We start from the raw sequence: 26,834 nt of genomic DNA, 5'->3' as shown, positions 1-26,834 counted from the left end.
TCACTCGATTAACTTTAGTTTGAAGTCAAGTCAATTTTGAACTATTTTATACTCAAGGCCATAGTCTATACTGTCCAAAAGAACTTTCTGCAGTGGTAATGTTTTACATCTTTGTTGTTCAATAAACTAGCCACACGTGGCTGTTGAGTACTAAATGTGACTAGTGTAACAAGAAGCACATTACCTGGCTAGTTACCCCTACTAGACAGAACATTTGCCGTCAGCTCTTACTATCCCCCAACTTCGATCCTCTGCCTAACCCAGCCTGCTATACACAAGCCTAGCATATCTTGTTTCTTATCTTGCAAAATCTTATAGACCCTTCTAAGCTGCTCAATGTTTATGAATTCACTCAACATTTGAAATTGACTAGAAAACAATATAGTATTTTCCCTTCATATATATATATGTTTATATAGATATATATATAAACTTGTTAGAAAAGTTTGAGGTGGGACTACACTAAACATGGAATTCTATTTATAAGTAAAAACGACAAAAGGTTTGCGTAAGAATATCACTATTTATTTTCCCTCAGGTAATTTTCCTATGGCTTCAACATTTTCTCTTCAAAATCAGAAGAAAAACATCCCAAAGTTTAGAACTGGATCACTTGGCCCTTTCTCTTCTTATCTCCTCCCAGTTCAAAATGCTTGCATCTCTTAATGGCCAGCATCCTCTTGGATCTGCAGTTAGGCTCAACACATTCCAGCCTTAGCACAATCTTCTTTGTGGTCTTAGCCTTCTTCCGGAAAATTGGCTTTGTCTGCCCACCATAGCCACTCTGCTTCCGATCATAGCGCCTCTTTCCCTGGGCATACAAAGAATCCTTGCCCTTCTTATACTGTGTCACTTTGTGAGGCTGATGCTTGCCACACTTCTTACAGAAGGTTCTTCGGGTTTTAGGCACGTTGACCATCTTTGCAGCAGGGCTGTTGTCTATATGATGAAAACTGTAGTAAAATATTTAAGATAGCGGACATTAAACATTCCGAAAAGTGAAAGTGCTATACAAGTAGATATACGAAAACCGTATAAATAATATATAAACCCACCACGTACTCATTTTCCATATGAATAAATGCACATACAAGTGCATACCTTTTTTAAACACTTCGTTTAAATTACTGGAGGACTAATTTTTTGTCAACCTAAAGAACTGAGGCAAGGCCGGGCGCGGTGGCTCATGCCTGTAATCCCAGCACTTTGGGAGGCCGAGGTGAGTGGATCTCCTGAGGTCAGGAGTTCGAGACCAGCCTGACCAACATGGAGAAACCCCCGTCTCTACTAAAAATACAAAATTAGACGGGCGTGGTGGTACATGCCTGTAATCCCAGCTACTCGGGAGGCTGAGGCAAGAGAATGCTTGAACGCGGGGCGCGGAGGTTGCGGTGAGCCAAGATCGCACCATTGCACTCCAGGCTGGGCAACAAGAGCGGAATTCCGCCTCAAAAACAAAAACAAAAACAAAACACAACTGGAGCAAAATTCATAAGTAGAGTGTTTATTTGGGCCAAGTTTGAGGACTGCAACCCGGAGCACAGATTCAAATTGCCGTGAATAGCAGCAGTTGCAAGCGGGTTTTTAGAGGAAAAAATGGCAGTTCCTAAGTTGTTTACCAAGAATTTACATTAAAATAACACAAGCGATTGGCTGGCTATACATCGTTCTTTTTATGACAAATTCCAGGAGCACGGACATAATGGGTGAAGCAGCTAGTCAGGAATAAAATGCCAGGCATGAAGTGGGGAGGTGTCCCAAGTCTCATACTCCTGTCTCTCTGGGCCCAGCAAATTTTGCACACCTCAAAGAACTCACAATGCTACGAGCCATTTTTCTTTTCTCATATAGAACAAGATTCACGAAAATCAAGAGCAGCAGCTTTAGGAGGCCCAATACAGTCAGTTTTCTGTACGAAATGGGTTTAATTTATTGTGGCTGCCCCAAAAGAAATGTGCGGCTCATCTAATTTTCTTCCGCAGAAAAAGAAGAGTTTCTTTGACTCTCTTTCCCCCAACCACCTCCTCCATTTTCCAACTCTAGAGAATGGCTGGGGCAGTGCGCGACGTCGTAGCTACGGTTACGACCCGCCCAGTTCCTTCTCCGAGAACCACATCAGCGTGGTATCACTTTTCCCCTCCGAAGCACGGTCACCCGTCAGCAGCCTAGAGGGCTGACGTGTCTTTATCAAGCCAGCGCGCCTCGCGATCCTATAGCCGCCATGCCTGAAGGGAGAAGCCTGCTCTCGAACTAAGGCCGACGAGGGCCGTGGGTCTCGCCTTCCCTTTCCTAAGAAGGCCTAGTCCTACCCCGGATTCTGAGCAACGGAGGCTCCTATTGGAACCGCTACAGTTCCGTTCTTAGCTTACCGAGAAACCGCGTCCAACACCCTCGCGTAGCGCAGCTCTCGCCTAACAGGAAAGGGAAGAGAGAAGCGGAAGTAGGAACTGCACCTGAGCGACAGTACTGCGAACCAATAGGCAGCCGGTCACGGCGGCCAGGCGCCTTCGGTCGCGTCTGGAAAGCACCAACCAACGGTCTAAGGGGCGGGCCGGAGGGGTGTGGGCCGGAGGGCCGCGGTGTTCCGCGGGCCAGTTGCGGGTTGTCAGAACTGTCGCCACCGGAGTGGGGCGAGGCTGCGTCGCTCAGTCCTGGCCGTCTAGGGCCCACGTAAGGATGAGAACACAGAGGACGCAGGGCAGCTGGAGGCGCAGGTAACGAAGCTAGGGTGCGGTGGGGCAGCTGCTGGGTTTCTTCCGGGACCCGTGGTGCTGAATGGAGAGGACCGAGACGAAGCCGAGCCGCGGCTCCTAGCGGCGGCGCCGATGCCCGAGCTGTAGCTGCCAGGCGAGGATGTGTGGAGCGCAGGCGGCGCGGGGTAGCTGAGAGGTCTCGGGCCTCAGGACCCCCGGGGTCCGGGATGAGTTAGCGAGGGCAGCCGCGGGGGCCAGTTCCGACCGTGACAGGCCAAGGCGACGGCCGCCGCCCGCCCGCCCCATCCGTGCAGAAGCAGCTACTCCTTTCCGCGCCCGCCCGCCCGCGCTCCCGGCCCTGGAGACCATGAGGTTCCGCATCTACAAACGGAAGGTGCTAATCCTGACGCTCGTGGTGGCCGCCTGCGGCTTCGTCCTCTGGAGCAGCAATGGGCGACAAAGGAAGAACGAGGCCCTCGCCCCGCCGTTGGTGGACGCCGAACCCGTGCGGGGTGCCGGCAGCCGTGGCGGGGACCACCCCTCTGTGGCTGTGGGCATCCGCAGGGTCTCCAACGAGTCGGCGGCTCCTCTGGTCCCGGCGGCCCCTCAGCCCGAGGCGGACAACCTGACGCTGCGGTACCGGTCCCTGGTGTACCAGCTGAACTTTGATCAGACGCTGAGGAATGTAGATAAGACTGGCAACTGGGCCCCCCGGGAGCTGGTGCTGGTGGTCCAGGTGCATAACCGGCCCGAATACCTCAGACTGCTGCTGGACTCACTTCGAAAAGCCCAGGGAATTGACAACGTCCTCGTCATCTTTAGCCACGACTTCTGGTCGACCGAGATCAATCAGCTGATCGCCGGGGTGGATTTCTGTCCGGTTCTGCAGGTGTTCTTTCCTTTCAGCATTCAGTTGTACCCTAATGAGTTTCCAGGCAGTGACCCTAGAGATTGTCCCAGAGACCTGTCGAAGAATGCCGCTTTGAAATTGGGGTGCATCAATGCTGAGTATCCCGACTCCTTCGGCCATTATAGAGAGGCCAAATTCTCCCAGACCAAACATCACTGGTGGTGGAAGCTGCATTTTGTGTGGGAAAGAGTCAAAATTCTTCGAGATTATGCTGGCCTTATACTTTTCCTAGAAGAAGATCACTACTTAGCCCCAGACTTTTACCATGTCTTCAAAAAGATGTGGAAACTGAAGCAGCAAGAGTGCCCTGAATGTGATGTTCTCTCCCTGGGGACCTATACTGCCAGTCGCAGTTTCTATGGCATGGCTGACAAGGTAGATGTGAAAACTTGGAAATCCACAGAGCACAATATGGGTCTAGCCTTGACCCGGAATGCCTATCAGAAGCTGATCGAGTGCACAGACACTTTCTGTACTTATGATGATTATAACTGGGACTGGACTCTTCAATACTTGACTGTATCTTGTCTTCCAAAATTCTGGAAAGTGCTGGTTCCTCAAGTTCCTAGGATTTTTCATGCTGGAGACTGTGGTATGCATCACAAGAAAACCTGTAGACCATCCACCCAGAGTGCCCAAATTGAGTCACTCTTAAATAATAACAAACAATACATGTTTCCAGAAACTCTAACTATCAGTGAGAAGTTTACTATGGTAGCCATTTCTCCACCTAGAAAAAATGGAGGGTGGGGAGATATTAGGGACCATGAACTCTGTAAAAGTTATAGAAGACTGCAGTGAAAATCACAATTACAGAAGCAAAAGTGACAGTCTTCTATTTTTGATATTTGTCCAAACAGGACATACAATTGAATAAAAGAGTTTAGGAACTGGTTTCTGCTTTAATACAAAAACAAAATCTTGTAAAAGGTGTCCAAATACATAGTAATCTTTTCCAATTATGTCTGATTAAGATTTAAAACTGAAGGTTTCATTTTGGGAGTAGGATTTTAAAGCTCAATCTGTATCTGCTAAAACTGATTATTGTTGATTGATAGAAGAGGGGAAATTTGATTTAAATTGCATCTATTAATCTTTTTATCTGAAACTTTGTACACTTTTCCACTTTTAAAACCTATTTTAAGTACAGCAAAATTTATTTAAAACTGTCAAAGCAGTAAAAAGTATTACCATGAAATGGTTAGGGTATTAATGGAACAAACCCAGTTTCACTCTATTGACACACTTACTAGGAAGGGATTGCTTCACTGGTTTAATAATTAAAAAGTTATGTTTATTAAAACACCCTGTCAGAACAGTCATTTTCAGTATTAGATTCCTGTACTGTTGTGTTTTGAGTGTGCTTTGGAACCTTCATAGAACACACTTTCTTTTGGAATGTATTTGATTGATAAGAAAGTTTAAACATTGTTTTCACCTCAATGTAGAAATACAGTGGTTTTGTTTTTTTTTTTTTCTTTTAGTGCTGACAAAATAAAATACTCATTTTTGCATAAAAAGGTTCCTAATCCTTTTGCAGAATAAGTTTTGTTTACTCTTTATAGCAAATTTAGTGAAGGCATTCTACAAGTTTTGAGTTAGCATTATATTTTAATATTTATTATTGCCACATTGTATAATTGAGTTTGAAATAAAACCCAGCTCGTGACAATGCATTCCCTGTGCAAGAAACTGTTTGGCTTTCAAATTACCCAGGCATAGATAATGAACAATAAAATGTTGCTGTGTAAGGTAAATACAGCCTAAATTGTTTTTGAAAGCCAGAAATGGTACAAAGTTCAGTCATGCCAAAGTGAAATACTTTCTAGTGCCGGCTTTAACTTAAATCATACTTTTTAAAAGGACAGATACAGAAAATTATAGGAAACAGGCTTAAATTTTGCTCCATATTTAATGTAGAAGTTTCCCTTAATTTGTAATTGCATTCAACCAAAAATTTCTCATAAAAGACTAATTTCTGTGTAAAGATATTAGGGGCTGGGTGTGGTGGCTCATGTCTGTAATCTCAGCACTCTGGGAGTCTGAGGCAGGCAGATTGCTTGAACTCAGGAGTTTGAGACCAGCCTGGGCAACATGGCAAAAACCCATTGCTACCAAAAATACAAAAAATTAGCCTGGTGTAGTGGTGCATCTGTAGTCCCAGCTACTTGAGAGGCTGAGGTGGGAGGATCCTTTGAGTTTGGGAGGCAGAGGTTGCAGTGAGCCTAGAGCATGCCACTGCACTCCAGCCTGGGCAACAGAGTGAGCCTCCATCTCAAGAAAAAAAAAAGTTACTTCAACTTACAACTATTAAATGGTAGTCTCAAAATTATTGCATCAATTTAAGATTCATAGTGGTTTAAGAGCACATATGCTCATCCAAGGTGAGGTAAATAGTTCTCTTGCTTTACGAGCTACCTTTAGACTTACCCTCACAGCCCAATCTGGTGCAAGATTTGGGGGGGGGTTAAATAAGGGTGAATCAGGAGGCTTTTTACCTATTTCTGGTACTCTGACCTGACATCACTAGTTCAAAGAACTAAAAACTTAGGTTATTTCCAGAACAGAGCTAAGAAGGCCAGAGTCTGAAGTAGCAGCTGTTTTTGAAACAAATAGATCAGTTCCTGGCTTTGGGGGTTAGTGATTAGATCAACAAATATTTTCCTTTCTGCATTTTCTTTTCCTTTCTGCATTTCCTTCCTTTAATTTTCTTGCCCTAAAATTTTTTGTGAGAAAAAAACCTGTTAGGATCTTCTCTTTGCCTCACATTTTAGGTGTTATAAAAGAAATTGATTATGCAGGAGGCTGAGATGAGAGCTTTGCTTGAGCCTAGGAGTTTGAATCCAGCCTGGACAACATAGCAAGACCCTATCTGTTGTTGTTTTTTTTGAAACGGAGTCTCTCTTTGTCACCCAGGCTGGAGTGCAGTGGTGTGATCTCAGCTCACTGCAAGCTCTGCCTCTCGGGTTCATGCCATTCTCCTGCCTCAGCCTCCCGAATAGCTGGGACTATAGGCGCCTGCCACCACGCCTGGCTAATTTTTTATATTTTTAGTAGAGACAGGGTTTCACCATGTTAGCCAGGAATGGTCTCGATCTCCTTACCTCGTGATCCACCCGCCTCGGCCTCCCAAAGTGCTGGGACTACAGGCGTGAGCCACCGCGCCCGGCCGACCCTATCTCTTAAAGAAAGAAAGTGATTAGGAAACACTGGCTTTTTTTGTTTTTTTGTGTGTGTAATAATATAATGAAGGCAATTTTCCTATCGGAGCAAATTGCCAGATTTAAAAAATTCCAGTTTTACTCTTAAATTTCTATAAAACCACAAGATGTTTTAGTATTTCAATAACTTATAAGAAATTCTTCAAAATTGAATTTTCAAAATCATTACTAAATAACTAAATCTATTATATATACTTTATGTGACAAAAATATATATAGTTTGTGTGACAAAGTGAAATATAGAGTTGATGAAAAATACTATATTTTATCTGGTGTATTTGTATCCTAATTATTTAGATTAATATTGGTTAGTAAAGTTCTTTCCCCTCTAAGTTCTATTTCAAGCTTAAAAATGTCCTATTTAGTGAGACTGAGAAACAGTTTTGAAATTCTACCCCCGACACATGTACTCACAATTCCAGTTAATTGCATTCTTGAGAATTACTTTGTGTGACAAACACAACTTAGTGAATATTTATTTTGAAATTTTATTAAAGTAATGACAAAGCAAAATTTAACACAGAAGTATATATACACAGGTTATATTAAACAATGTTTTAACTCTCAAATAGAAAAATATACACATCTATTACAGGAATCACAAAACTTATCTCCATAAGGAAACTTTAAACTCCAGAGGTAAAAAAAATAAAAATCTCCAGTTTCCCCCATGAGAATCAAAACTGCAATTTAAAAAAAAAAAAAATTGCAAATTTTAATTTTATACTTTAATGCCTTTAGTTTTAAGACAACAGTTAACAGAATCAATTTTAGATACAGGCTTTTTTTTTTTTTTTTTTTTTTTTTTTTTTTTTGAGACAGAGTCTCGCTGTTGCCCAAGCTGGAGTGCAGTGGCGCGATCTCGGCTCACTGCAAGCTCCGCCTCCTGGGTTCACGCCATTCTCCTGCCTCAGCCTCCTGAGTAGCTAGGACTACAGGCGCCCGCCACCGCGCCCGGCTAATTTTTTGTATTTTTAGTAGAGACGGGGTTTCACTGTGGTCTCGATCTCCTGACCTTGTGATCCGCCCGCCTCGGCCTCCCAAAGTGCTGGGATTACAGGCTTGAGCCACCGCGCCCGGCCCAGGCATTTTTTAACCTTAATATTTAAAAGTCCAAAATTATATAGAATTAATCCAAATCATATAGCAAAGAATTCTGAAAATTGAATGCACAATTGGTCACATGATCTTTAATGACCTGTACACTACCATCCTGCATATTGGTTTCTTTTATGCTGTCAAATCCAGGTATATTGTGAACTGTAGTTTTGTTCAGTAATGAAGATAGGTGATCTCCATCTGTTTCTTTCTCTTCAGTTATTATTGACTCGTTTAAGTTATCTTTTTCCTCATTTGAGCAAGTAACACTTTTTTCTTTTATAAATTCAGATTGCATTTTTGACTCAGGTTGCTGAGATTTTCCAAGTATCATTTGAGAAACATCAAGAGACTCTTGTTGAAAGCATGTAACTGAACCAAAGCTATCTATTTGTAGTGCTTTAACTGCTATAGATGAATCAGAATCAGTTGTAGAGGTGTTACAATGTTCTATATATTCCTTTTTAGTTAGACGACTTTCTTCGTTTACTCTTTCTTCCTTTCCTTGTAGCTGATCAGAGTTACCACATTCTTGCAACTATGTCAAGAGAAACAACCAATTAATAATTATTTGAAATAATATAAAATTAAATTGTACTACCTCCTGGCCTCAAATGATCCACCTCCTTAGCCTCCCAAAGTGCTGGGATTACAGGCATGAACCACCACAACTGGTTTGCTGCCAGTCTTTTTTTTTTTTTTTGAGATTGAGTCTGGCTCTGTCGCCCAGGCTGGAGTGCAGTGGTACAATCTTGGCTCACTGCAACCTTTGCCTCCCAGATTCAAGCGATTCTCCTGCTTCAGCCTCCAAAGTAGCTGGGATTACAGGCGCCCGCTAATTTTTATATTTTTAGTACAGACGGGGTTTCACAATGTTGGCCAGGCTGGTCTCAAACTCCTGACCTCAGGTGATCCGCACACCTTGGCCTCCCAAAGTGCTGGGATTACAGTTGTGAACTACTGCACCCAGCCTACTGCCAGTCATTTTTTAACAATGTAAGCCTGGCATTGATATCCTGATTATATCCTTTCACAACAATAATCCATACTTTTCAACATGGTCTACAAAACTATTTAACAGTTATTCTTATAAGCATATTGTTGAATTTCTTGAATTTTCTTGAATTCCTCTTAATTTTTCGGAGCCGCCCTTCTAATACATATGTCTGCCAATTGTGGTAGTTACTAAATTATTTGCATCTTCAATACTGAAGACTATAAAAATGACCAAAATTAAGATTGAATTAGAAAGAATGTTACGACATAGTTCCCATGGTTTGAGAGTCAAAAAAGATTGTATGTTCCTGGACTAGTACTCAAACTTCCTAAGTGTTATTCTCTCTTTGTTCCTCATTGTAGGGTTATTTTGGGATTAAATGAGATGACGTGAAAATGAACAGCAAAGTGTGTAGCACATAATAAATACACAGACAAAAGGCTTTCCTTGGCCGGGCGCAGTGGCTCACGCCTGTAATCTCAGCAGTTTGGGAGGCCGAGGCGGGCGGATCATGAGGTCAGGAGATCGAGGCCATCCTGGCTAACACGGTGACACCCAATCTCTACTAAAAATACAAAAAATTAGCCGGCCATGGTGGCACACTCCTGTAGTCCCAGCTACTCAGGAGGCTGAGGCAGGAGAATCTCTTGAACCCAAGAGGCAGAGGTTGCAGTGAGCCGAGATCACGCTACTGCACTTCAGCCTGGGTGACAGAGCGAGATTCTATCTCAAAAAAAAAAAAAAAAAGACTTTTCTTCTCTTAACATCACTCTGCTCCACCATTATGTTCATTTTGTTTAAAGTTATGACATTAGAAATTAATAATTTGTTAGGTTTTAACTCTGTGCTTCATTACTCCTCTATAGAGCCCACCAACTTCCTTACCTTTGCATTAATTTCAATCTTATTATCAGTAACTTGAAGAACTTCAATTAATGGTGGGGTTAAGGACATACACTGTTTGAATGGAGAGCTCAGGACCTCTTCAAGAAACTCATTAACATTTTCTTCATTGACAAATAACCTTTCCTAAAATAAAAAGGGAAAAAATATTCTGCCTTATAAGTCACACTTGACACAGTTGTATCTCAAAGCAGCTCACAAAATTTCTCACATTGTTCAGGGGTATATTTTTTAAAATGTTTATTTTGGCCGGGCGCGGTGGCTCAAGCCTATAATCCCAGCACTTTGGGAGGCCGAGATGGGCGGATCACGAGGTCAGGAGATCGAGACCATCCTGGCTAACACGGTGAAACCCCGTCTCTACTAAAAAAATACAAAAAACTAGCCGGGCGAGGTGGCGGGCGCCTGTAGTCCCAGCTACTCGGGAGGCTGAGGCAGGAGAATGGTCTAAACCCAGGAGGCGGAGCTTGCAGTGAGCTGAGATCCGGCCACTGCACCCCAGCCTGGGCGACAGAGCAAGACTCTGTCTCAAAAAAAAAAAAAAAAAAAATGTTTATTTTAATGTTATTCCTATGAGCTGTCTTGGAAAAATTTAAGTTTGGTATTATACAGAGCAGTAAGAGTTGTACTGAGGACAAACATAAATGTATAGGAAAAGAACCTAAAAGAAAGAGGTCTTGGTACTTTGTCTATTAAATCTGACCTTTTAGTATTTCTTTTCTTTCTTTTTTTGTTTGTTTTGTTTTGTTAAGACATAGTCTCACTCTGTTGCCTATGCTGGAGTGCAGTGGTGCAATCTCGGCTCACCGCAACCTCCGCCTCCCAAGTTCAAGCAATTCTCCTGCCCCAGACTACCAAGTAGCTAGGATTACAGGCAACCGCCACCACGCCGGGATAATTTTTGTGTTTTTGGTAGAGACGGGGTTTTACCATGTTGGCCAGGCTGGTCTTGAACTCCTGACCTCAAGCTATCCACCTGCCCTGGCCTCCCAAAGGGCTGGGATTACAGGTGTGAGCCACTGCACCTGGCCTCTTTTAGTATTTCATAAGAATAACATCATCTCTAGGGCTATAAATGGGATCCCATATACAAAATATAATTCAGCTTTAAAACATTTCCTAATGAGGTGGCTAAGAAATATACATGAAAGGATCTATTCCAATTTTGTGTGACCAGTTTGCCTTATAGTTCTTGGGCAGGTAAGAGCTAATTACAGTATTTTATTTAAAAGAAGTGGTGTGTTTTTTTGTTTATTTTTGTTTTTGAGACAGAGTCTTGCTCTGTCACCCAGGCTGGAGTGCAGTGGCATAATCACGGCTCATTGCAGCAGCCTTGACCTTCTAGGCTCAAGTGATCTTCCCCCACCTCAGCCTCCAGAGTAGCTGGGACCACAGAACATGCCACCATTCTCAGCTAATTTTTGTATTTTTTTGTAGAGACAGGGTTTTGCCATGTTGCTCAGGCTGGCCTCAAACTTCTGGACTCAAGTGATCCACCTGCTTTGGCCTCCCGAAGTGGTGGGATTACAGGCATGAGCCACAACCACACCCAGCCCTTTTTTTTTTTCCCCCTTGAGACAGGGTCTCGATTTGTTGCCCAGGCTGGAATGCAGTGGCACTCATAGCTTCCTGCAGCCTTGACCTCCCTGGCTCAAGCAATCCTCCCATCTGTGCCCCCAAGTACCTAGGTACCTGGGACTACAGGTGCATGCCATAATGCCCAACTAATTTTTACATTTTTTGGGCCGGGTGTGGCAGCTCACACCTGTAATTCCAGCACTTTGGGAGGCCAAGGCGGGTGGATCACTTGAGGTCAGGAATTCAAGACCAGCCTGGCCAACATAGTGAAACCCTGTCTCTACTAAGACTGTGATCACTTGAACCCGTGAGGCAGAGACTGCAGTGAGTCCAGCCTGGGTGACAGAGTGAGGCTCTGTCTCAAAAGAAAAAAAAATTTTTTTTAAAGTTTTTTGTAGAGACAGGTCTCACTTTGTTGCCCAGGCTGCTCTCCAACTCCTGGATTCAAGCTGTCCTCCCACCTTGGCCTCCCAAAGTGCTAGGATTACGGGTGTGAGCCACTACACCCAGTCAAGAAGTGTATTGTATTTTTAAGCACTGGGATACTCCAGTGTGACATTAGCAAACTGTACAGTTATTAAAAGAATGAAGTAGAGCGCATATATTCAGGGCATTTTGAATCTACGCTCCAGAGAAAAGGTAAATTATGAAAAAAAATAGGTTGGGCACAGTGGCTCATGCCTATAATTCCAGCACTTTAGGAAGCCAAGGCGGGTGGATTGTTTGAGCCAGAAGTTCGAGACCAGCCTGGGCAACATGGCAAAACCCAGCTCTACAAAAAATACAAAAATTAGCCAGGCGTGGTGGCATGCACCTGTGGTCCTAGCTACTCCAGAGGCTAAGCTGGGAGGATGGCTTGAGTCTGGGAGGTTGAGGCTGCAGTGAGCCATGATCGCACCACTGTACTCCAGCCTGGATGAGACAGACTGAGACCCTGTCTCCAAAAATAAATAAATAAAGAATGAGATAGATTTCGAGATGCTGACACGAAAAGATTTCCAAATTATTACTAGGAAATGCAAAAATCACTCTTTTACCTGAATTCCAAACACAAAGCAGTTTGTTCACGTCAAGTGAATACAGGTATATAGTTAGGGTGTGGGGAGAATAACCATATTTTAAATTACTTAATTTATAAAAGCAGTTCATTGTTGCCCCAAATAAAAATGTTTTCCTCTGTACTTTTATATAAGCAAATTTTGTAATTACAAAATAAACACAGCTCATTGTTTGGTCCAAATAGGTAGAAAATATCAGAAAGAAACAAGTTTCAAGTTATCTTCTATTGGGAACATATATTCAGGGCCACTTGAATATGTGTCTCCCGGGTTACAGTCCTCTATTTTGGCCCAAATAAACTCTCTCTACACACACACACACTCCGTTTTTTCTTTGAGACGGAGTCTTCCTCTGTCACCAGACTGGAGTACTATGGCGCCATCTCGGCTCACTGCAACCTCCACTTCCCGGGTTCAACAAATTCTCCTGCCTCAGCCTCCCAAGTAGCTGGGACTACAGGTGCGCATCACCACACCCGGCTAATTTTTGTATTTTTAGTAGAGACGGGGTTTCACCATGTTGGCCAGGATGGTCTCAATCTCCTGACCTCGTGATCTGCCTGCCTCAGCCTTCCAAAGTGCCGGGATTACAGGCGTAAGCCACCACGCCTGGCTGTATATTTTTCTTCCATTAAACAGTATTTAAAATCGTGAAAACCTACCAAAACAAAAGTGAACCTTGAGAATAGAAAGATTTTACATTTAGAGTAATTGGCCTTGCTATTATTTGAAGATCCAAAATAACACTGTGTTACAGAAACATCCCCATCAAAAGCATTTCTAAGGTTCATGCCTCTAGAAAAAGACATCATCTTTGACTCATTGCAAATAATACACCAAATATTTTAATTTTTAGTTAACCCAAGGAATATATAACAGAAATGGTTATGAATAAAATACAGAAGATTTGCGGCGGGCGCGGTGGCTCACGCCTGTAATCCCAGCACTTTGGGAGGCTGAGGCGGGTGGATCACGAGATCAGGAGATGAAGACCATCCTGGCTAACACGGTGAAACCCCCTCTCTACTAAAAATACAAAAAATTAGCCGGACGTGGTGGCGAGCACTTGTAATCCTAGCTACTTGGGAGGCTGAGGCAGGAGAATCCTTTGAACCCAGGAGGCGAAGGTTGCAGTGAGCCGAGATCGCGCCACTGCACTCCAGCCTGGGCGGCAGAGCGAGACTCCGTCTCAACAATAACAACAAAATAAATAAAATAACCTCTTCCCAGAAGAGGTGCAGTTAACGTATGTACTGTTAGGTTCAACAAATATTTATCACACTTTGTTAAATGCTAGTCATTGTGCTAAATATTAGTAGGGACCTAAGCATGATTACGAGATGCAAAGTGACATAATCTCAATTTAATATAGCGCCAACCCAAGGACAATCCCGCCAAAATCTTAGACTAAAATTAAGCAGCACCATATGGCCCAAAGGGCATTTGAACATAATAACTGTGTGAGTAACTGGATAAGTAACTGGCTGAGTTACTTTTCCTCTCTGGAAGTAAATTATTCTTCTTCTCTACTTTCCAAGCTCGGAAAAAATGATTTACTAACTTCAAATGCCCATTATAGAGTGCTTTTTAAACTTCTTTGTGTTACAAACCCCTTTTAAGAATATAACTAAAATTATAGCCCTTCTCCCCGGAAGAGATCACTCCCTACTTTTTGCATACAATTCCAGAGGTCTACGGCTCCCTGAAAATTCATTTAAGGTCTCCTTCCGAGTCAATGGACCTCAGGAAACAACGCATTCGAGGTAACTTTGAAGATCTGAAACCCATCCACCAGACGCGATGCATGTTGTTTTTTTTTTTTTCAAAATACGCTTAACAAGCACTGACATCTTTCATCATGTGCATCAGTGCAAGTCATTACAAGAAAAGTTATAATGGAAAATGCTTTGTTTAGGATAAACTGAAAAGGTGCCCGTAATGGCAGTTTTTTTTGGTTTTTTTTTTTTTTTTTTTTTTTTTTTGAGATGGAGTCTCGCTCTGTCGCCCAGACTGTTCTGCAGTGGCACGATCTCGGCTCACTGCAACCTCCGCTTCCCGGGTTCAAGCGATTCTCGTGCCTCAGCCTCCCAAGTAGCTAGGACTACAGGCGCCCGCTACCATGCCCTGCTAATTTTGTATTTTTAGTAGAGACGGGATTTCATCATATTGGCCAAGCTGGTCCAGAACTCCTGACCTCGTGATCCGCCCGCCTAGGCCTCCCAAAATGCTGGGATTACAGGCGTGAGCCACCGCGCCCGGCCCGTAATAGCAAATTTTTTAAGTGAGATGGGATATTTCAAATATGAGGACTCTGGAAAGAACTGTTACCTCCAAAGAATCGTTGTTTACACCATAATACCACTCTCTCCAATGTCCATGGCTCTCTGGAGATTTTGCCAGTTCTATCACTGCATTGTTTGAAGAAATGCTAATCACAGGTTCTGTGGTACTCAATTTATTCTCTGGAGCAAATTGCAAAAAGAAGGAATAAACTAAGTCTTGTGTGGAGAAGCGTAATTTGTACCAGAGGGGATTCAAATCTCCTTGAAGACTTTGCGGCTGGATCCGAGGCACCTGAATGAGCAGAGTCAAGGTTTCTTTGTCCTGATTACACAGTAACGGAGGACACAAAGGCTCCCCGCTCTTGGTCCCGGGACCACCCATGGCGCGGGCTGAGGGCTCGCAGCGCTTGCCCTCCGACTCCGCGCGCGTCTCCACACCGGTATCTCCGCGCGCACTCTCTCTTCCCGCATAAGACTCCCAGGCAAGGCACCGGCAGGGCGTACAAAGGGAGCCTCCGCCACCAGGTGAGTTCTCTCCTCCGGGAGATGGTTCCTCCACGCTGCCCGGCGGCGACCCCGCGTGCGTGCTCAAGTCCTGCTCCCCCGGCGTGGGGACACGCTCCTCTCCAGCGCCGGCCGGCGGGGACGCCACCTTGGGGTCGCCCACGGTGGTGACCCCAGAGCTCGCAGCCCCAGCCACGCAGGTATCGCGGCCTCCGTCCTCGGCGCGACTCCCCGCGGGTCCCGCCTCCCCCTCGTGAACGGAAGTGCAGGCCTGGCCGTCAGTTCCGGACGGGTCCAAGGACTCTTCCGGCGTGGCGGCGGCGACTGCGCCGGCGACGGCGGGATCCCGGCGCGCGGCCGGTAGTACCACTGGCAGCGTAACCACCAGCTGCCGCCGGGCCTTGTTGAATTGTGCCTTGCCGCGGCCGTCGTCCACTGGGTACGGGAGCGATAGCCGCAGCCGGTAGTCGGGTTTCCTTGAGTCGAGGCACAGCAGCTTTCCAGTCACCTCCAGCGCCGCCTGCGCGGCCGAGCGCAACAGCGGCAGTTCTATGGTGACCACCAGCTCATGGGGTACGGGGCTCGGGGCTGAGTCCCGGGAGCAGCGGTAATCCTGGAGGTCCACGTGGTGGCGCTGCACCACGCTGTAGCGGGGCTCAGTGGGGGCGGGCTGCAAGGCCGCTTCCGGAGGGGAGGGCGCCCGGGGCCCGTGGGTTGCAGAGTTCCCGGAGGTTGCCGGGTACTGGTAGGGGTAGGGGAAGTCCGGGAGAGGACCCTTCGGCTCCTCCTCAGGCCTGGCCAGGATGACCCCGGGCAGGGGTGTGCGCAGCACCGCAGCCTCGGGGGTCCCCTTATACTTGGCTTTCAGGGTCTTGGCATTCCTGCGGTCCAGCTTCACGCCGAACTGCTTCTCGACTGCCTCCAGGGCCGTAGCGTCCAGCATCTGGCGGAAGCCCTCGTGCCGCCGGGCCAGCGCTAGCGCGTCTGGATGGAAGACCACGTCGTAGACCATGTATCGGCTGCTGTTGCGCCCCGCGTACTCACGGCCTGGCGCCAAGCTGTAGGGCAGGGACCAGTGACTGCCAGGAGCTGCGCCCCGGTCGTCATCGGAGCCGGGCCGGCTGCTGGGCGCGCCCACCAGCGCATTGCTGCAGACGTTCACGAAGCAGCGCCGTGTCCCGTCCAGGCTGGTGCGCAACACGTGCCCCGGCTCCGGGTGCACGAACCGCACCTCCACCCCGCGCTCACGCTCTAGCGCGGTGATCTCCGCCTCGTAGCGCCGCCGGTTCTCCGGGTTGGTGAGCTCCTCGGCGTACTGGGAGAACATTCGCCGGAACTCCGGGTCCTGGAAGGCGGAGGTGAGCCGCTGGACCTCCTCTCCACTCAGGTCTAAGTCCTCCAGCGACGAGGAGGCCTCCGCTTTGGCCATACTGCCCTGTGGCTTCTCGCCCTCTGGCCAAGGGGGATCAATCTGAGACTGGCTTGGGGGATCCGCCTCAGAGTCTCTGGGCAGCCGAGAGTGACGCGGTGGAGATCAGTAACGGCTGGAAAATTGAGCCTTGAGCAGCGCGTGCTTGTTGCCATAGTGACACCACTAACATTCGGGAGGAGGGGTAGAAATCTTGGTGGAATAGGCTGGGCGCGTGGTTCAGGCCTGTAATCCCAGCACTTTGGGAGGCCGAGGTGGGCGGATCACGAAGTCAGGAGATTGAGACCATCCTGGCTAAAACGGTGAAACCCCGTCTCTACTAAAAATACAAAAAAATTAGCCGGGCTAGGGGGCGCCTGTAGTCCCAGCTACGTGGGAGACTGAGGCAGGAGAATAGCGTGAACCCGGGAGGCGGAGCTCTTGCAGTGAGCCGAGATCGCGCCACTGCACTCCAGCCTGGGCGACAGAGCGAGACTCCGTCTCAAAAAAAAAAAAAAAAAGGAAATAATGGTGGAATAGTGGAAATGCCAGAAATCACCCTCTTAGATTCTTCAAACTAACTCACCGCTGTACTTTCTCTGTTTTATAGATTCCTGTGCCATAGTGCAGTTACTTACTTCTGCAGAATAACTATCGTAGTAACTGTCATAATTTCCAGCATTACGTGCATTATCCCATTCATTGCTCACACCACTAAAAGATAAAAACCTCATCCCCCTTTCACAAACAAGATGGGACCTGAGAAGTTGAACCAAGGTCACATAGCCAGTGTATTCAACAGGCGAATCCAAACCTAAGTTTATCTGCGTTTTTCACTTTGCTAAACCAACATTTCAATCTTTTTTGTTGTTGTTGAGATAGAGTCTCACTCTGTCTCCCAGGCTGGCATGCGGTGGCGAGATCTTGGCTCACTGCAGCTTTAGCTTCCCGGGTTCAAGCAATTCTCCTGCCTCAGCCTCCCAAGTAGCTGGGATTACAGGTGCCTGCAACCACGCCGGGCTAATTTTTGTATTTTTAGTAGAGATGGGGTTTTACCATGTTGGCCAGGCTGGTCTTGAACTCTTGACCTCAGGTGATCCACCCTCCTCGGCCTCCCAAAATGCTGGGATTACAGACGTGAGCGATGGCGCCCGGCCAACCTTTCAATCTCAGTGTTCCTCCTCTGCATTTTCTGGCGATTCCACTATAATATTTACCCAGTAAAAACTCATTTAGGGCAAGACATATGGGCAGGGTGTTCATAAACAATTGCCAGTGGCCCGTGAACATATAAGACTACATTAATAATAAAAATGCAAATATACCACATTTAAACTACCAAAATAGCAAAGATCCTTATAGTTACTGTGTTTCCTTGGGGTGGGAGTAGACTTTAGTAAAATCTTTTTAGAAAGCAGTTGTGCAATTGTATCAACACCATTTATTCATTTGTGTATGTATGTATATATTTTTGAGACAGGGTCTCACTCTGTTGCCCAGGCTGGAGTGCAGCTTCAACCTCTCCGGGGCTCAAGCAGTACTCCTGCCTCAGCCTCCCAAGTAACTGGGACTACAGGCATGCGCCACCATGCCTGGCTAATTTTTTAAGTTTTTGTAGAGATAGGGTTCTCACTGTGTTGCCCAGGCTGGTCTCCAACTCCTGGATTCAGATGATCCCCACACCTTGGCCTCCCAGAGTGCTAGGATTATAGGCGTGAGCCACCACACCAGGTCCAAAACCCTTTTTTTTTTTTTTTTCTGAGGCTATCTCACTCTTTTGCCCAGGCTGGAGTGCAGTGGTGCAATCATTGCTCACTGCAACCTCCGCCTCCCAGGTTCAAGCAATTCTCGCTGCCTCAGCCTCCCAAGTAGCTGGGATTACAGTCACTCACCACCACATCCGGCTAAGTTTTGTATTTTTAGTAGAGATGGGGTTTCACCATGTTGGCCAGGCTGGTCTCCCACCTTTGACCTCAAGTGATCTGCCCACGTCAGCCTCCCAAAGTGCTGGGATTACAGGCATGAGCTACCGCGCCTGGCCTAAAACCTTTCTAATGTGCTTTTTTTTTTTTCACCCAAATGCCCTTAGAGTATTTGACACAATACTCTTAGAACATTCTCAAGGTGACATCATTTATGATTCTAAAGGTTTGAGAAGAATCTACAAATTCAACAATGGAACTGATTGAGCAGGTTTTGGTAGAGCCACACAACAGAATTTTGTACAACCATTGAAAATGATCATATGGAAGTATGTTTATTTACTGGAGTAGTTATTTATTCATTGGTAATTGGTCAATTCAGTGATCATTTTTCTATTCTCAGCAACATTTAACACAGTTGATGTTGGCATTACCTCAGTGACAAGACACTTTCCAGATTTCTCTTCTATCTCATCAGTCACTCTCATAGTTTTGCTCTGTAGGTATCTACTTCTTTTCAACTTCTACATGGAAATGCCCCAAAACTAGGACCCAGTCTGTTACCCATCTATATTCTCCTTCAGAAATATATTTACACTCACACATACTTGTCTTACACTCAGGTTTTACACTCCTATATCCAGCTGCACATTCGAGGTGTCCATTTGAGTGATTAATACGTAAGCTACTCAGGCTTGAAATGATCAAGATCAGCAGAACTCCTGACTGTCTTCCCAAACCACTGCCTCATCTTATGGTCTCTTGGAAGCATTCAAAGCAGTTGACTGCCCCCTTGAAACACATCTTTCTCATGTTTTGCAGAACTCCAAACTGTCCCATTTTCCTCCTCCTCTATGCTCCTGCCAGTTTTCCAAATGTGGGAGTCACCCAAGGCTTTGTTCATCAGCCCTCTTACCTAATCATATTTCTTCCAAGATGTCTTATGCAGGCCCATAGTTTTAAATGCCATCTGTGTTCAAATTAGTCCTTTCAAGAAATATTTATTGTGTGCTCATTGCACTTATTATATAGGTAATTAACAAGGATGTGAAGCAGTTGCATTTCCTTTTTTTTTTCTTTGAGACAGAGTCTTGCTCTATCGCCTAGGCTGGAGTGCAATGGCGCGATCTTGGCTCACTGCAACCTCCGCCTCCTGGGTTCAAACGATTCTCCTGCATCAGCCTCCCAAGTAGCTGGGATTGCAGGGGCCCACCACCATGCCCGGCTAATATTTGTATTATTTAGTAGAGATGGGGTTTCACTATATTGGTCAGGCTGGTCTCGAATTCCTGACCTCAGGTGATCTGCCCACATCAGCCTCCCAAAGTGCTGAGATTACAGGTGCAAGCCACCATGCCCAGCCAGCAATTACACTTTCATATCCTGGGAGTCTGTATTGGAACACTGTTAACATAATGCTTATGACAATGAAATTCTACTCCCAGATACACATTCAACAGAAACACGTATCCCCACCAAAAGACATGTACTACAATGTGTGTATTCATAGCGGCACTATTCATAACTGACAAATTCTGGAAACAACTCAAATTCTCATTCATAGTAGAATGGATAAATAAATGGTAAATACCCGCCCATACAATGCACTACTCAACAGTATAGATGAATATTAACATCATGGTGCTTGAAAGAAACCAGATGTAAAATAATACATATGACTCTGTCATATAATAGACAAAACTTGGCAAAATAAATCTGTTAAGCCAAGCTAGTGATGGCCATTTTGGGAGAGCTTCTGGGGTGAGAGTCTGTTAATCTTGGTTACATTGGGTATGCAATTTGTGAAATTCATTGTGCTGTACACTGACAATAGATTTTGTGTATCTTTTAAAGTCAAAAAATGTACTTTTTTTTGTTTTTTTGGAGACAGAGTCTCCCTCTGTGATCTAGGCTGGAGTGCAGTGGCACAATCTCAGCTCACTGCAACCTCCGCCTCCCAGGTTCAAGCAGTACTCCTGCCTCAGCCTCCCGGGTAGCTGGTATTACAGATGCCCACCACCCACGCCTGGCTAATTTTTGTATTTTTAGTAGAGATGGGGTTTTGCCATATTAGCCAGGCTGGTCTCAAACTCCTGACCTCAGGTGATCCACCCTCCTCAGCCTCCCAAAGTGCTGGGATTACAGGAATGAGCCACCTTACTCAGCCTAAAAAAAAAAAACTTTGGTTTTTTTTTGTTAAAAAATAAAAAAACTTTGCCCTCATGGATTTCATCTGGGGTGAGACTAGTGAGTCCAAAATGGTATCTCCAGTTCTGTCTGACCACTGAACTCTAAGAGACTTACATGCCACTGCCCCGCAGAGTTCTCCACCTGGATGTTTGATGGGCATCTCACATTAACAGTTCTACATAGAAATATTGCTTTTTACATCTTGAACTTGTCCTCTCCCCAGTCGCACTAAATGATACTGCCTGCCCAGCTACTTAAACCTAAAACGTAAGCATAATTCTTGATTCCTCTTTCCCTCACCCTGCTGCCATTCAGTTACATAGTCCTGTTGCCTCTTCTTGTACACTCCAAATATATCCACTTCTTTCTATTTCTACTGTGAGCCACCATCATCTCCATCGCAGACTAGTGCAATAGCTTCCAATTGGTCTCTTCAGCTCTTCCCTTCTGACAATCTCTTTTCCACACAATTACTTTAGTGATCTTTAAAATCAAATCAATTTACATCATTCTCTGCTGAAAACCTAGTAGCTTCATATCCAGGTTCCTTACATGTGTCTACACTTAATCCCTAACCCTCTTCATATTCACCATCTAATTTTCTTCCCCGGATCAGTCTAATGTCAGAATACTCTTGGCTCCTCTGCAGCCTGGGTACAGGCCATTGAACCTCAAGACCTTAAATGATGTCACCTTAGTGACTCCCTGCAACATGCTTCTCCCACCTCCAACACCTTATATAATTATGGCCAGCAACGTTTTTTGTTGTTCTTGTTTTGAGATGGAGTTTCACTCTGTCACCCAGGCTGGAGTGCAGCAGTGCGATGGCGGCTCACTGCAACCTCTGCCTCCTGGGTTCAAGCATTTCTCGTGCCCCGGCCTGCAAGTAGCTGGGACTACAGGAAGGTACCACCATGCCCAGCTAATTTTTTTTTTTTTTGTATTAGTAGAGATGGGGTTGTCTCCATGTTGGCCAGGCTGGTCTCGAACTCCTGACCTCAAGTGATCTGCCCGCCTCAGCCTCCCAAAGTGCTGGGATTACGGCCATGAGGCACCATGCTTGGCTTTTTTTTTTTTTTTTTTAAACCATGGTTTATATTTGGTATTTTCTTGTTATAGGGTATGGCTCTCCCCATTTGAAAAGGGAAGCATCATGAAATCTAGGACCTTGCCTTTCTGATTTACCACTGGATTCTCTGATGCCTAGAACATTATTGGGCAGGCAGATGAATTAATATAGTAAAGAAAAAAATCAAGTTTAGTATGTATAGTATGATCCCAAAATATTTTTATAGGAAAAATGTATACATAGAGAAAAATCTGGAAGCATATTTACCAAATATTAACAATATTTCTGATAGTGGAATTGCAGGTTGTTAAAAATTTTCTTTATGCTTGCTTATATTTTATAATTTTCTATGAACTTGTTTAGTAAAAAGTCTTAGAACACCCTGCTGTTAGGTTTTAAAGCTTTGCATCTAAAATAGCTTTGTGACATAAAGATGAGTTCCAAAGGGTTTAAAGCACCTGAGGGATGTGTAAAATTGCACTCTTTTCTATTATAACCCTGAGGTCAGTGAGCATAACCAAGGATTGTCAACTTATTTTCACTCACCTTTGTAATGTCAAAATTCTGGACGTTTGACCTTAAAAAAGGCATTTCCAAACATGAACACACCATACTTCTCAAAAGACAACAAACTACAACTGGTTGTTTAGAAGTGATGATGGCCTTTAGGGTTCCTGAACCCTCTGAAATTATGTGTAGGGGTAGGCTCATGTGGGGCTGGGGGACATGGGTCTCAGTAGAGGCCCATAGGGCCCGTAGCTTTCATTAGATTTTCTGAGGGTTCCTACCCTCTGCTTTGCCAAATTTCTTACTATGTGATGTTCTCTTTCCCAGAAGAATCTCTTTGGGAAAAGACAGTGTAGTTGTGGAAGAGCCCCCTTGCCCAAGACAAATGTTCCCTTGCCTAAAATTCATCCATTAAAGAAAGCTGTCCTTAAAAAAAACAATGGGCCAGGCGCAGTGGCCCACAAAGTGCTGTAATCCCAGCACTTTGGGAGGCCGAGGTGGGTGGATCACCTGAGGTCAGGGATTTGAGACCAGCCTGGCCAACGTGGTGAAACACCACTTCTACTAAAAATACAAAAATTAGCCAGGAGTGGTGGCGGGCACCTGTAATCCCAGCTAGTTAGGAGGCTGAGGCAGGAGAATTGCTTGAACCCAGGAGGCTGAGGTTGCAGTGAGCCGAGATTGTGCCATTGCATTCCAGCCTGGGCGACAAGAATGAGACTCCGTCTCAAAAAAAAAAAAAAAAAAAAAAAAAAGAATTAATGCCTTTTGGAGGGAGAAGGTCCTAAGTACTAGAGCCATTATCAGTTATTAACCCCTTTGTGCAACCTGTCTTATCCTATCCTTCCACAAATACTGCTTTTGCTCTCTTCAGATGCCATTGTTCTATTTACTGGGAAGTAGAGGTCCAGAGTAGATGGCTGAGACCTACTGACTTAAGTGAGACACTGTGATAGCACATGCCAGATCCTAATACATAACAAACAGCTTCATGAGACAAAACTTAATGCACTGGAATTTTCTATTCTGCGGTGACTCATTTATATTTCAACCCACGGATCAGTTTGACCTTCAGTCTGAAACACTGCTCAAGATAAATGATCTTTTGTAGCTTCAGTAGCATGTTCAGTAAGGAAGTAGAGGAAGGCAAGACAATACTATGCTGGTGAGGCGCCTGGGCTCCATTCAGATAACCCAGCATCAACTCTGCTGTGACCCTTACCAGCTGTGTGACTTTGGGCAACTTATTTAACCTCCCTATGCCTGTTTTCTTCATGTATAACTAAAGGTAATAGTGAACCTAATGAGGATTAAACTGCGCAATGAATAAGCACTTAGCACAGTGCCTAACATAGTAAACATTTAATACATGCATTAAGGAATTGGAGCAACGGTCTTGCAACCCTTTCCACAACCCCCCCAGCCCTTTAATTCAGAAAACCTGCCTAAAAATGAAGCCCAAAGTGTAAGCACAATAAAAGAAAGAAAAGTGGAGCTTTTGAATAGAGTGGGTAGGAGCCTTAGCTCCAGAGAAAACGTGTATGTGGGCACAGGATCAGAATGAAATGTCCCATTTTAAGTTTACCTTCCCTCATCACCAGTACAAGAGGACACTAAATTTTACAGATGGTGGTGAATGATTGGGGCTCACCTGATTTTGCTTAATAGGGATATCTTATGGACCACAAAATTAAATTCCTGTGCCTATAAGGCAGAGAAAACAGTTCGTGAGCACAATCCAATCTGTAAGCATGTCTTCTTGGTTGCAAACTGCAATTTAAATTAGTGCTTGCGAAGTCAGGATATTGTACCGAAAACTCCAGATTTCTCTAAAATGGCCCTATAGGCCTGGTTTCCTGCATGGCTGCCCATGGCTAAAGAATGCTTCATTCGGTCTGTCCAGTCTCTGGCATTCCATGGTTTCCCTACAGAGACTACGTGTTTGCTTTTATAGTAGAGAAATCTTTTGTGTGTTAATAATCTGGCTCCTGCTCTGAGGTGCACCTTTACTTAATGGTGCCTCGTAAACACTGCAGCAGTGAGATCAGCCGGGCTTCAGCTGATTAAACACCCATTTGGGAACACCCAGCTGGGAACACGCTGTCTCTGTTCTTTACTAAAGTAAAGTCCAGACGTTCTTTCACACCGGCTCCTCTGCTGTCTCATCTCACAGACCTTGGCTTTCTTTTCCATCTCTGAACGATGTTGATCCTCACCTGGTTCTAGCTCCTGCCTTACCTTATTCTATTGATGGCCTGCTTCTGGCAATTTACTGCTCTGGGTTAACTGCCTTGTTTCACTTCACTTCATCTTGTTTAACCCCTAAATGCACCCTACTTTCACTGTGTTCTTGAAAAGATCTCAAAATACCTCTAATTATAGAAGCAATTATGTAACCAGTGAATGAGAGGACACCTTGATTTCAATTTCCATTTATAAACTTCTGCCCATCGTCATTCATATTTAGCTCTGTGACTCTCATAACTGGACCAGCAGCCTTGCATGTCTATTTTACTGCTACTTTCTAGGCCCTGTTTAAATTTATGTCTTGACTTCATCTTTAAATTTTGATTTTACCAGGTTATTCTTGAAATTAAAGCTAAACCTTGCTCTTCTAACATTAGGCCCCTTCTAACATCCTTCCAATTTTCCATCTCCAAACCACATGTCAGATTGTCATGTCCTTGCTGCTAAATTCACTTATCACTGCATTCATATTAAATTTCCTTGAGGAATTTCCCGTTCACTGTGTCATTTTTATATTTTTTTATTAGTACCTTTTCTCTCAAAAGCTAATTCTTTTGAAAGCAATGTCTTCCAGTCCAGGCTCTTCGTTTTTTTGGGTTTTTTTTGAGACAGAGTCTCATTCTGTCACCCAGACTGGAGTGCAGTGGCCTGATCTCAGCTCACTGCAACCTCTGCCTCCCAGGTTCAAGCAATTCTCCCTGCACTCCAGCCTGGGTGACAGAGCAAGACTCTGTCTCCACAAAAAAAAAAAAAGAGTATATCTTAACACATATCCACATAGTTTTCTTTCTTTCTTTCTTTCTTTTTTGATGGAGTCTTGTTCTGTTACCCAGGCTGGAGTACAATGGCACGATCTTGGCTCACTGTAACCTCTACCTCTTGGGTTCAAGTGATTCTCCTGCCTCAGCCTCCCGAGTAGTTGGGATTACAGGTGCCCGCCACCACGCCCAGCTAATTTTTGTATTTTTTTTTTAGTAGAGACAGGGTTTTGCCATCTTGGCTAGGCTGGTCTTGACCTCCTGACCTCAGGTGATCACCCGCCTCGGCCTCCCAGAGCACTAGGATTACAGGTGTGAGACACTACGCCTGGCCCCCATTATATTTTTCTTAAAAATACGCAGAAAATATTTTTCCTAGAAAACTTTCTAAAGTATACCATCATATTTATCACTTAGTATCAAAATTTCACAAAATACAAATTTAAGCAGAACCTCCTAAAGTTTACCATAATTTTATTGTAATATCAAAATCACATAAGATACAGAGTTAAGCAGAAAACTGATGAATTTTCTTCAGATGGTCTTCAAGATCTCAAAAGCCTTGAAGTTTGCTGAAAATAGGAAAAGAAAAATATTTGGAAACCTAAGTTGTACACTTACTAATACTTAGTTGTAGTTAATTTTTAAAAATAGGTATAATTGATTTTAAAAAGTAGGTCAATACATACATACTGTTTCAAATTCAAAAGGAGACTCTAAAAAATAAGTCATTCTCACTCCCCTTTTCTGCTCCCCAAAAAGCAAGTGTATATCTTTTTTTTTTTTTTTCGAGATGGAGTCTCACTCTGTCGCCCAGGCTGGGGTGCAATGGCGTAGTCTCGGCTCACCGCAACCTCTGCCTCCTGGGTTCCAGTGATTCTCCTGCCTCAGCCTCCTGAGTAGCTGGGATTACAGGAACCCACCACCACATCCAGCTAATTTTTGTATTTTTAGTAGAGACGAGGTTTCACCATGTTGGATAGACTGGTCTCGAACTCCTGACCTCAAGTGATCCACCTGCCTCGGCCTCCCAAAAAGTGCTAGGATTAGAGGCATGAACCACTGCGCCCGGCCGACAACTGTATGTTCTTATAAAGGTAGACTAATTTTAAAAAAAGGTAGCCGGGCGCAGTGGCTCACGCCTATAATCCAGCACTTTGGGGGACAGAGGCAGATGGATCACCTGAGATCTGGAGTTTGAGACCAGCCCGACCAACCTGGAGAAACTCCGTCTGTACTAAAAATACAAAATTAGCCGGGTGTGGTGGTACATGCCTGTAATCCAAGCTACTCAGGAGGTTGAGGCAGGAGAATCTCTTGAACCCGGGAGGCGGAGGCTGCGGTGAGCCAAGATGGCACCACTGCACTCCAGCCTGGGCAACAAGAGCGAAACTCTATCTCCAAAAAAAAAAAAAAAAAAAAAAAGTAAGTCTAATCATATGTAAGCACATGTATATGTGGTCTTATGCTTTAAAAACATAGAAGTGAT

The 26,834-nt window shown here is 44.7% G+C and overlaps 4 protein-coding genes and 1 long non-coding RNA gene across 8 annotated transcripts in view; 2 read left to right on the top strand and 3 right to left on the bottom strand.

The window, feature by feature from the left end:
* Positions 1-503: 503 nt before the first annotated feature.
* LOC105481864 (ribosomal protein L36a like) lies at positions 504-2,590 on the bottom strand. Of its 2 annotated transcripts, none has more exons than XM_071100222.1 (2): positions 2,454-2,590; positions 504-953 (listed from the first exon to the last, which is right to left on the bottom strand). In XM_071100222.1, the coding sequence occupies exon 2, from the start codon at positions 917-919 to the stop codon at positions 599-601; it is 321 nt and encodes a 106-aa protein (XP_070956323.1). In that variant the 5' UTR covers positions 920-953; positions 2,454-2,590; the 3' UTR covers positions 504-598. The 2 variants fall into 2 exon arrangements, with proteins under 2 accessions (XP_070956323.1, XP_011739964.1); XM_011741662.3 differs by having other exon boundaries at positions 2,370-2,517.
* Positions 2,591-3,060: 470 nt separating this feature from the next.
* On the top strand, positions 3,061-4,906 carry LOC105481863 (alpha-1,6-mannosyl-glycoprotein 2-beta-N-acetylglucosaminyltransferase). The gene has a single exon (XM_011741661.3). The coding sequence runs from the start codon at positions 3,061-3,063 to the stop codon at positions 4,402-4,404; it is 1,344 nt and encodes a 447-aa protein (XP_011739963.1). The 3' UTR covers positions 4,405-4,906.
* Positions 4,907-7,292: 2,386 nt separating this feature from the next.
* LOC105481861 (dynein axonemal assembly factor 2) lies at positions 7,293-16,820 on the bottom strand. Of its 3 annotated transcripts, none has more exons than XM_011741659.3 (3): positions 14,787-16,820; positions 9,805-9,948; positions 7,293-8,460 (listed from the first exon to the last, which is right to left on the bottom strand). In XM_011741659.3, the coding sequence occupies exons 1-3, from the start codon at positions 16,671-16,673 to the stop codon at positions 7,954-7,956; spliced, it is 2,538 nt and encodes an 845-aa protein (XP_011739961.1). In that variant the 5' UTR covers positions 16,674-16,820; the 3' UTR covers positions 7,293-7,953. The 3 variants fall into 3 exon arrangements, with proteins under 3 accessions (XP_011739961.1, XP_070956322.1, XP_011739962.1); XM_071100221.1 differs by lacking the exon at positions 14,787-16,820 and adding an exon at positions 14,128-14,764; XM_011741660.3 differs by lacking the exon at positions 9,805-9,948.
* The window catches only part of LOC105481859 (uncharacterized), a 61,309-nt gene continuing 50,156 nt past the window's right edge, over positions 15,682-26,834 (top strand). The window contains exons 1-2 of the long non-coding RNA XR_011625900.1: positions 15,682-15,817; positions 16,113-16,602. This is a non-coding gene — a long non-coding RNA (uncharacterized lncRNA). The remainder of the gene's footprint in view (positions 15,818-16,112; positions 16,603-26,834) is intronic.
* LOC105481860 (DNA polymerase epsilon 2, accessory subunit) overlaps positions 25,685-26,834 on the bottom strand; it is a 52,956-nt gene continuing 51,806 nt past the window's right edge. Inside the window, exon 19 of the mRNA XM_011741656.3 lies at positions 25,685-25,917. Within this exon, the coding sequence (XP_011739958.1) occupies positions 25,899-25,917 (19 nt within the window). The 3' untranslated portion in view covers positions 25,685-25,898. The remainder of the gene's footprint in view (positions 25,918-26,834) is intronic.

The sequence above is a fragment of the Macaca nemestrina genome, chromosome 7, assembly GCF_043159975.1.
Source record: "Macaca nemestrina isolate mMacNem1 chromosome 7, mMacNem.hap1, whole genome shotgun sequence".
Classification (NCBI taxonomy): domain Eukaryota; kingdom Metazoa; phylum Chordata; class Mammalia; order Primates; family Cercopithecidae; genus Macaca; species Macaca nemestrina.
Note: the sequence above shows the minus strand (reverse complement) of the source record. Positions and strands in the feature narration are given on the sequence as shown.

Coding starts and splice junctions, on each gene's coding strand:
- LOC105481861 (XM_011741659.3), bottom strand. CDS start 16,673: ATGGCCAAAGCGGAGGCCTCCTCGTCGCTGGAGGACTTAGACCTGAGT. Junction 9,949..14,786: donor TAAACAACGATTCTTTGGAG/GTAACAGTTCTT, acceptor TTTTTATTTTAG/GAAAGGTTATTTGTCAATGA. Junction 8,461..9,804: donor AGATTGAAATTAATGCAAAG/GTAAGGAAGTTG, acceptor CTCTTGACATAG/TTGCAAGAATGTGGTAACTC.
- LOC105481863 (XM_011741661.3), top strand. CDS start 3,061: ATGAGGTTCCGCATCTACAAACGGAAGGTGCTAATCCTGACGCTCGTG.
- LOC105481864 (XM_071100222.1), bottom strand. CDS start 919: ATGGTCAACGTGCCTAAAACCCGAAGAACCTTCTGTAAGAAGTGTGGC.